The following is a 10,711-nucleotide window of genomic DNA, read 5'->3' on the forward strand; positions in this document are numbered from 1 at the left end:
ACATATATGTTTATACACACGCACACACAAATTATGTGAGACAAGGGCCAATAATGGGTTTTGTACTCAACACTATGCTTTTCCTTAACCCCAAACAAAGGAGGAGCCAAGTTATCTATTGTAAAGTAGATCAAGAGGATAGATAGAAGCTAAGAGGTAGCTTCTGTAGATGATGCCATATTCAGACTTATCAGTTCATTAGAAAGATAATGATCGCTCTTTTTTCTTTCTCGTCAACTGTGAACATTCCTCCTAAAGGGTATTACATTGTAGGTAAGCATTTATTAAGAAACAAACTCATCGTATTCTGTTAATCTTATATTTCTGTTAATACTGGTTGTTTCTTCCTGCTGTTCACCCCTGGCTGCCAAAGTCAGTGCATTCAGACTAATGGACTAGAAAAATGCAAAGTATTTCAGAAAGGACACAATTTCTTTTGCCTTAAGGTTTCCCAGAGCTATTCTAAAGCTATTAAAAAATGGTCCCCTCATTGAAATAAAAAGGAAGGACACACTAGATATGGAAGATGCTCAAAATAGGATGAAAAGGACAGGCAAAGGTATAGACTTCTCTGTGAAGAGTCACCAAGTAGGTCATTTTATAAAAGAGATGAGTTGGGGGAAATGTGATAGACATCTACCAAATCCTGGGTGGCATGGAGAACGTGGATCGGGAGCAGCTCATCGTCACCTCCAGTGCAAAAACGAGAGTTCCAAATAAACCTGGTATCAGAGAATAATTTCTGATAACACAGTACGTTAATCCTACCTCTCAGTTTCTCCCTAGGTGACCCCCTAACTTATTATAATGAGTTTAGTGTGACTACTCAGAATCAAATCTAGCAGAAGTAATTAAGATTTATCTAATCTCAGGCTAATCTGACAGCCAACACTGATGAGTTTTTTACTGCTTTAACCAAATTTACAGATGATATCCCAATTGCAGGAGCTGCATAGAGGAGATGCAAGTCCTGAGAAATATCAGTCTCCTGCCTCCTTATTCTTGTCCTAATTTCATTTCCCAGGGTAAGGTAGTGCCTGAGCAGGTAGAGGGGCTGGTGGGGGCATCGGAGCGGAGAGCGAAGATAACCACAGAAGAGTCTTTCTGCTAAGACGCAATATGCAATATCGAAAGGTGGAAAAAACAGCAACAAAACAAAAACACCACTGTATAAGGGAATAAAGCAACCTTGGGAATGTTGTTAAAACACTGTATTCTGAATAAGGGATGTAGACCTCAATGTTTCTAAAGACAGCTCTGGACCAGAGCCAAACTCAACAACAACCAATGTAATCGCATTTAGCTCCATGTGCCACAAATTAAGCAGCCCTTTAAGTTACTGCACAAAACATACACCTCACAAGCAGGGTCATCGCTTAACTGTATTGGAAACTATTTTCTTTGTTGTATTTCACACAAAGTCAGCTAAATTAAAGAAAAACTGGGTAGGGAAGCAAATTATACAACTAGTTTTTGGTTGGTTGGTTTTCCCCACCCCTCCCCATGGATACAGATTGACTTTCTTGATTAATTTTATACAAAGAGCACCAGTCCAAAACCAAGATGTCTTGGACAAGGACTAAATATGGTATGACACTTTGCATCACACCTATTTATGCTAAATCTGTCCACACAAAAATAGCAGTGATGATTAAAGAATGCCAGCAGCCCTTGCACTCTGACTGGCAGTTCCAGGATCTTAATTTTTAACTTGTCGAAGTTAACATATCGTTGCTATTATAAATGGAAATAATCACTCAGCAGCAGAGTGTTAATGACATCCCATTAAAAAGAGTGCCTTTCGTTGGCAGAATGAAGACACAGGCACTGGTTAGCCTTGGAAAGTGCAAAGAAAGACTTACTTTAAAGGAGTTTCTGTGCACAGATTTGAAAGCTGATATGCTAGCAGAGGCAAGTATGTCAGTGTTCATTATTTAGCATAGCCTCTTTCACAGATACTCCTGCAGGAATCCTGAAATGTGGCTTTACTAGGAAAAAAGACCTTAGAAAAATACTGCAGCATCTGCAATCATGGAACAACAAATAAAGAAAAACTTAATTTTATGGCACTAAGAAGAATTCCTACAAATAAATACATGTTAACTTAGGTTTGTTCTCAAATTTCATGAGGACCGGTGTTCCCCAAAATGGCACATCAGGCAGAAGTCCCTAGCGGGGTCCAAGTCCGTGACAGTCCATGAAGATTGCCTTTGTCCTGAAGATAGTTCTGAGTCAAATCCTCTCTTCTAGGTGACATTAATAAACTACAAACCACGTTGTTATATAGACCGTATCAATATATGGCTACAAACAGAATATATGTATGTTCTAGCATTTCTCACATAAACTGTTTTGTTAAGTGTTTGGTAAAAAAATACTGTTCAAAAAATGTTACATTTTGTCTCAAAACTCCCACAGCTTCTTCCTTTCAAAAAGCAAGAGATGGTTCTACTTAACTGTCACTCCAAGAAGATACTAAAAATCATAGAGACTTTCACAGCATTTCTGATCCAATTTGTTTTGATACTTAAACCCTACCTTAAAAAAATTAAAAGTCACCCATGTAAATAAATAGGTTTTGCTCAGCTGTAGAACTTTCAAGAAAATTATTAAACCTTAGAATGTTATTAATACTGGTCATAACTAAATTTCTGTACTATAATGATTAATCTTCCAGCTCATATACAGGATTACAACATTTTCTTAATTCGTGAGACAACAAATGTATCTATGATTTGTCAACAGATTTATCAACAGCAGCATCTCTGCTATGCTCAGACCCCAGAGGGGATGACGTGCTCCCACCCAGGTGACACAACACGGCTCCCTCGGGCACCAGAGGCAGGCACAACACTGTTCTGTGCAACAGGCATAAAGACGTCCTTCCCACTGAGCAGGAGGTGGGATCCAGTAGACCCTCCAGTCCTACAATACAAGTCACCGCAGGCGCCCCGTGCTATCCTACAAGGGTGCAGAGATGCAGGTCATTCTACAAGACAAGGCTGAGAAGCAATACTTTCTTATCCGTCACAGGACAAAGCACGGATGAAAAAAGGAAGAAGGTACCCAAGGACCACCAAGGAAATGCGGAATGTGACCATCAACTCAGGGAGTCCAAGAGGATCCTGGATCCTCCTGTTCAGGCTGCAACTCCAGCTGCTTCCCAGCACCTGCCTCTTCCCACAGAGCCCTGCAGATCCCCATGGATCCCTTCAGATCCCCGCTCCTCCAGTAGGCATCTCCTTCCCTTCTTACCACGTGCCCCTGTAGGAGGGGACCAACACGCATAGCCCCTCAAAACACGGGCAGTCATGAAAGCTCACGAGATGACATTGCTTACCCACGGGTAACACCATCCATGCTCATGTCATTACTCTTCCCCCTCTCCCGTCCACACTAGCTGGGTGCCCTTTACATCAGGTGACTGCCTTCCGCATTGGGTGACCACACAGGTCTCGCACCAAAACATCCATCGGGCTCCGGCTGCAGCACGTCCATACTCAACCTCTGGCCTTCCCATGGACATCCATCATGGACAAAGCCTCAGAACTCCTCCTCCTGCATGTAACCATGAGCATTACAAAGCCTTCCTGTTACAAACTAAAAGGATTTGGGGGTATTATGCCACTGGGCAGAAATACCTAATGCAAAAATGAGTATTTCTCAGTAAAATCCATTTGAGGGTCACTCTGCTCTTCCATCACCCTGAAGAACTCTTTGCCCTTTATTTCACGTGTTCATGAGTTCGTAACCAGCCTCTCACCAATGTTCATTCAGAACATCATGAGGTGCTCTGGTAACTCATGTATTTCACAAATCTCACTGCATAACATGGCAAGATACCTTCTGGCACACAACTGGAAAACATGGCACATCGCTGTGCAATATGTCACTGTGCCGTGACATGCAGAAATCTTAGCTTCTTCTACAGCGCTTGGCTGTAAGAGACTGCAACTCTGCTGTTGAAATGGCTGAACACGAGGAGGAGCACGTAAACTCACAGCAAAGATGAAGAAGAGATGCACAGTGCCAGAAAAAAAAAAAAAAATCCTTGCACCCTTGCTGCTCTCAGGTATTTATTTACCTGTTAGTCTGGCATCTATACACTGATCAGCTGTTGAAAACCATCAGCCATTTCTGGAAACAATTTCTGAATGGTTTGCAAGACAGAGCAGGTTACACTGCAGGATATTTTTGCCATGAAAAAAGAAAGGCCATTTCATATTTCTGGTTCATAATCAATATCCAGCCTACAAAGCACCAGGAAGATAAAACTGCGTTATTACTGCAGGAGAAAGCACTGATGGATTTAGGAAAAAATCCCTCGCCATATAAGGGCTGTGAACATTTTCCCACTTAAGACAACGTGTGGGATCATATTCACAGACACAGAAATATGTTCTGTTCCCTGACACCCACAGTCCTAGAACACCGGGCTGAAGTGCTGGCAAGAATAAGAACCATTTGTTAAGTACAAAAAATGTCTCACATAATTAGAGAACTGCTGAAAGCTACCAATTTAGTACTCAGGCTTTAAAATTTAAGAATTTTTATTGTAACAACAGCAAAAGCTTCAGTATGGCTAGAGGTGGAACCGCCTAACACATGCACCATACGGTTTGATCAGGGTATCAAATACCTGAGGCAAAATTAAACGCAAGGTACAAGGAGATTTCAACACCACTCAAACAACACCTTTAGCAGATTTTACACTAATTATGAAGTGAAGCTGCCCACCAGGTACTGAGAGGCCCCTTCCCGCTGGGGTGACGCATTCCCCTCCCCAGCCCCATCTATTTCACTGCCAGCTTGCCCAGCCTCCAGGCATTGCTCCGGAACCATCCCCACGTCTCCCCCTTGTCAGGGTGGTGCTCCAAACTGCCCTTTTGTCCAGAGTAATGAGGACCACGAACATCTCAAAAAGCATCTACCAGGCTTGAAAAGTCTCTGCCTGAAAGACTCTTCAATGGTCAAACACTGAGAACAGCAACAGCGAAGAGAAGGTGGGAAGGTGGTGTCGAAAACAGAACATACGGCGCTTGAATGGAGTTTTTTTTAATATATTTAAGAACAAAGTGATGCAAGAGAAGCAGACGGTGGGAGGGATTGGTGGGGTTTGACCTGGGAAGAGCTGGAGATGGAGCTCCTGGCCCTGCCACCCCGCGCTCTGCCAGCAGGACCTGCCAGCCACAGCTCCGCTCCTTGGCCACCAAAGGCACCAGGGCCTCCCCGCTGACAGCTCCTCTCATCTCCTTACAGCGCTTCCTCGGTCTCATGGCTCGGCTCCCACCAGGGCTCGTTCACCTCCGACCACAGCCAAGACCCAACACCTACCACCGATGAAATAATGCATGTTGCAGAAAGGAAGGACAGCGCTGATGACGGCCTCTCACGTCACTCCTGACATGAGACGAGTAAGGTGTAAATCCATTACGACAGTGGGTTCCTCTCAGAGCAGTTGCTGGCATGCCATCTTTCTCCTGGCACGCCCTCAGCTTCCTTCCACAATCTTCCCTACGTCAATTGCAGTAAAAATTTTAAAAGTACATAAAAAAAAAAAAAAAAAAAAAAAAAGGGGCAACAACAAAGCGGTATTTTAAAATCAGCAGCAGAAAAACAATCCAAGTCAACCAAAGCTTTAAATTCCACTCGATTCTCCACTTCAGAGCAGCACTCTCTGGGGAACAGAGCATCAGCTACGTGACTCGAGGTCAGTGCCCACAGCCCGCCGACTCCTACCGTCAGCGAGCAGGCGGGCGCACTCTGCTCCGCTCCGCCGCTCGTGATGTCACACGACATGAACTTCTGATCTCACATGGATTTCTGTTTATCAAAATGCTCTTTAAGTACATATTTTATACCTGGAAGATTGCTCTATTGATTGCTCTATTTATAGTCCATGTCATATCCTCCAAGCATCAAACTTCAGTGATAAACTAAGCATCAAAGATTTCACAAGTATGTCTTTACATCTTAAGCGCATCATTGAAAAAACAGTAGTGACTGACAATTTACATGACATAAAGCCAAGTGTTTGTTTCCCATCCAGGGGAACTTGCATAGCAAGCACAGACCCACAGGAGTCCCACCCACCATTTCACACATCTTGATTACTGGATCTCAATAAACCGTATTGCTGTCCTGCACCCAATCGAGACAGACTCAAGATTTTTTTCTGCCCACTGTCGCCTACACTTATAAAAGGTTAAACTTGCTCTCCTCAGATTCTCTTTGCACCACCAGCTCTTATTTTCATTTCCTTTCCCCCCAGCAAAATATCTGGGGAGAGACAGGGGACGGAGGGGGAAGCATTTTCCTCCAATAAGCTTAAACTCCTGTAGCTATATATTCCCTCACTCTGGATACGAGTGAACTAAAGGATGAAGACTGTTCTCCTCCTTATAATAAAAAAGAGCAGCCTTCCTGAGCTTATGCCTTCCTTTCCTTCTTTATTCACCGTAACTTGATCCATTAACATCTTACTTGCTCCACCTCACCAGAGCACCTCTTGAGCTGTACGGGTTTTATGCTCCTTTACTTCCCTAATTTTGCACTTAGCTACAGAACTGCCAGAGGCAGCCTCTCCTCTGGGCTGTCAGACCTCTTCCACGAAGTTGCACCCAGCCCAATTCACAGCTCCTTCCATGCGTTCTTCCTCCTGACCATTACATCTCTCCACCTTCGACTTTTCTGTAACTTCTAAGCGGGTCACACTAAAAAGCGTGTATCTGCCCAGTGAAGATGCATGGTAAAACATGTAGGATTTCTCTGCCATCCACAAATTGCTGCATTCCCAGGAAAAAAAAAGATCTGACAAAAAGCAAACAGTTCTGAAAGACTTGTCCTAGGATTTGATGCAATCTGCCGTGCCGGCAAATTAAAGCCTACAGAAACCACGCTAAAATTAGAGAGAGCTGAGATGAAAACCAAAGACACATGGTGGCTCTTACAAATCTTTAAATAGGGCTTAATACAACATCCAGGTGCTTGGTCTGTGCTCAGCCTAGATCTACCGAGATCATTAATTTAGATTACAAAGTAGCGCTGACTATTTCTGGGACAGTTTTCTACACCACGCTTAACAGGGTAATCGGGGCGGGCTTTCAGACACTGGTCTGGTGGACCAGCGGATTTTCAAACCGCCTGTGATGGGGCCAATGGATTCGCACGCCCTTATTTCAAGGGAAGCATTTCCTCCTACACCCACTTACAGAAGGTCTGACTCTCAGGTCACCAGTCCAAGCCCTGCCCAAGCGGGGCCGCCCAGGACCGCAGCCGGGGCCTCTGCGCAGCTCCAGGGCTGGAGTCACCGCTCACACATCACCCTCCAGCAGGTCAGGGTAGGGGTTGTATTAGCTGAATGTCTGGTAGGCTAAAATTCACCCTTTTGGAAGCACTGGGAAACCTTTGCAGCACATTGGTCCCCCGCTCCTCTCCCTGACCCCAGGCACTGAACGGCTGCCCCTCCTGGGCAGCAGCTCCTGGTGTTTGCTGGAGGACCCGGCGGCACCGCGGCGCTGGGTGCAGGGGCTGGTGCGGAGCCCGGGGGCAGCTCGGTGGGCATGGGGCTCGGCCGGGCTGTGGGGCTGCCACCACGCAGCTGCAGCTGCTCTCCCTCGGGAGCATCTGCTGGCCATGTTCGGATGTGGGTTAATCCCTGTTTTCTGGGTCTACGATGAAGTTCGATGCTCTGCCGTGTTTTGCATCACTTGGCATCTCTGCTTTAAGACCAATGCACACAGCCGAAGCTTTGTACAGATGCGAATACCTCGGGGGGCTATTAATTCCTCATTAATCTGAAGTTTTGTGGCTTTAACAGCGCGTGCGCACGCTGCCGTCTTGAAACATTCCAGAGATAATGGACAACCTTCCTTTGAAAATCCTGTTTTGTAAGCAACTACGACTTTAACGAATTTGTAATGAATGATTAAGAAGCGTTTCTAAATTCCTGTGGGACCAAGGAGTGAAGAATTTGCTCACGCCCATGCACCACTCCTCCTTTCGATGGACTCCCACAAGCGTAGCAAGCACCGGTCACGCCGTGTCCGAGCGGCTGCCTCCAGCCAGGCTCTCCGCAGCGAGCAGTGTTTGCTTCCGAACTGCTGCTCTCTACTTGTTAAGCATCCAGTGTACAGCAGGCAATTAGTGATGATTGCTGTTACTTCGGCAACCGCAAAAATTGGTTTAATGTAAAACCTTTTTTTTAAGTATTTCATATTATTTGTATAACAGAAACACACCAAAAAGCTCCTCCTGTGTGAGATAATTAAAAGAAAAATTTAAAAACACTGTTTTATCAAAGACAAAGTTCTACACATCAAATACTGGCAAAGGTTAAAGTTCACATGGACATCAAGCTGACACGGCACATCAAGGTATTTGATTCTAAGATCATGAAATTAATACCGTTTTGAAATAAATTACAGTATTTAATACTGTTTGAAAAATGACGAAACCTTCCTTCACTGCAGTTGCATGAAAAGAAAAATACACGATCTCCTCAGGAGGCTGATTCCCTTTCCATCCCCGTACCTATGAACTGAAGCAACATTAATATGCTCGGAAAAGAGGTCATGTTTTCCAAGATGCACAATTTATTTATAATTACGTAGCTTCTGAAACCAGCCGTTCCTATTTCTTTAACAAGTCTTGCTACTTCCAAAAAAGTGGCTGTAATATGCAACGTGGAGGTTGCCATGGCAAGCATACATCCTCTGCCGAGTCTCTGAACGAGCAGATGCGTAATGGCAAAACCCACCAGACTAAGTCACTTCTCTTGTCAGGTAACGATGAGGAAAAACGCTCTATATTTCACCTGTTCCTAAGGGTTATAATTAGTCTGAACACCTGAGGTTAAAACCAAGAATGGCATGTGGATGGAGTTTTTCGCTGAAAACCACAGATGTACCAAAGCAAAACGAAGGGGCTTAATTGGAGGGATAGGCATACCAAAAATATCCAGGATACGGACCGTTTTTATTTCCCCAAAACCGAGGAACTTTCAACAGCGCCTTCTCACGGACACAACCCTTCCCCAGCCCAGCCTCGCAGAAATAACGAGCAAACCCGGCCATTTCCTCGGCCCCCCCCAGCACACGCGGTTCCCCCCCTGCCCTCGGCAGGGAGACGGAGATGCCGCCGCTGGAGATGGGGCCGGGGCAGCCGCAGGCCCCGAGACCCCACGCCTGCGGCCCAGCTCTCTGCCCAGGCGTCGGGGAGGTTCTTCCGAATTCCCCGGGGGAGCGGGTATGAGCTCATCACCCCCACTGCCCTGAGGTTCCCCCAACCCCGGGCAACCGACTTCCAGCACGGGCTAGCCTTCTCCAAAGCGGCCAAGATTTAAAAGCCGGGTTGCGTTAGCAGAGGGATGACAGCACCTAAGCCACACGGGACGGCGAGAAGCCGGGGGGTTCTGGAAAGGCAGCGTTTTCCCGGCACTGCTGCATCTCGCCACGTCTCCCCGAGGCGCCGGTCCTTCGGGAGGCAGGTACCGAAACTGGAAAGGGCGCAGAATTTTCCAGGAGCCGCGCCAAGCCCGATGCCTCGTTTCAGGCAGGTTGAAGGGAACGACCGCGAAAATAACCACAGAAACGGCGTTTCGATGCGGGAGCCCTGCGGGGAGCCGGGGCGGAGGGACGGGGACGCGGCAGCCAGCGCGGTCCGTGCCCGAGGGCTGCGCACCGAGGGGAGCCCCGCCGCCGGGCCGCGCTGCCCCGCCGCTCCCCCGGCCGCTCCTTTGTCCTCGGCGGAGGCTCCGCGGCCGCGGACCCGTAACCCGACCCGATCCCGGGGACACCCCGCGGCAGCAGCCCGCACCGGGGGCGTAGGCGGCGGCGGCGGCGGCAGCCCTGCGCGGGGGAGCCGCTGTCACCCCGCGGGCGCGCACCCCCCCACCTCACACACACGAAACCCCCTCACACGCGCACAAAACCCCCCCAAACCCCCTCACACGCGCACAAAACCCCCCCAAAACCCCTCACGCGCACAAAACCCCCTCACGCGCACACAAAATCCCCTCACGCCCCCTCACACACACAACGCCCCCACACACAAAACCCCCTCAAACCCTCTCACACGCACACACACAAAACCCCCTCAAACCCTCTCACACACACACACACAAAACCGCCTCAAACCCCCTCATACACACACAAAACCCCCTCACCCCCCCCCCCCCCACACACACACACGCCCCCACCCTCACAAACACACACAGACTCCCCCCTCACACCCACCACCCCTCACAACCCCCTCACACCCACCCCTCCGGCCGCGGCCCCGGCGGTACTCACGGTGCAGGCGGGAGCGCGCGTCCATCCGCGGCCGAACCGCGGTCCGGGGATTGAGGGGGGGGTGGTGGTGGTGGTGGTGGAACGAACGCGGAGCCTGCGGGGGGCGACGCCGAGGGCTGCCCGCGCCCGCGGCTCGCCGCCCGCCGGCCCCGCCGCGCAGGGCCCGCCTCCGTCCGTGCGCGGGGCGGCGCCCAGACACAAAGAAGGCGGCGGCGGGAGCGGGAGAGGCGGCGGCGGCGGCGGCGGCGGTGGTGGTGGTGGCGGCGGTGGTGGTGGGGCGGGTCCCCGCTGCGCGCCCGCGCTGCGCTCCGCGGCGGCGCAGGGGCGGAGCGGAGCTGAGGGGATCCAGGCGGGGAGGGGGGCGGGCGGCGGAGCGGTGCAGCCCCGACGGGGCGCCCGGCTGAGGGGAGCGGGGGGGG

At 48.8% G+C, this 10,711-nt stretch overlaps 1 protein-coding gene across 10 annotated transcripts in view; it reads right to left on the bottom strand.

The window, feature by feature from the left end:
* LRRC7 (leucine rich repeat containing 7) overlaps positions 1-10,419 on the bottom strand; it is a 184,069-nt gene extending 173,650 nt beyond the window's left edge. For all 10 annotated transcript variants that reach the window (XR_007507004.1, XM_049808182.1, XM_049808181.1 and 7 more), the window contains exon 1: positions 10,293-10,419. Coding sequence is in view for 9 of the 10 variants with exons in the window: in XM_049808182.1 (XP_049664139.1) it covers positions 10,293-10,317 (25 nt within the window). In the remaining variant the exon portion in view is untranslated. The remainder of the gene's footprint in view (positions 1-10,292) is intronic.
* Positions 10,420-10,711: the final 292 nt, after the last annotated feature.

The sequence above is a fragment of the Accipiter gentilis genome, chromosome 8 (assembly GCF_929443795.1).
Source record: "Accipiter gentilis chromosome 8, bAccGen1.1, whole genome shotgun sequence".
NCBI classification, from domain to species: domain Eukaryota; kingdom Metazoa; phylum Chordata; class Aves; order Accipitriformes; family Accipitridae; genus Astur; species Astur gentilis.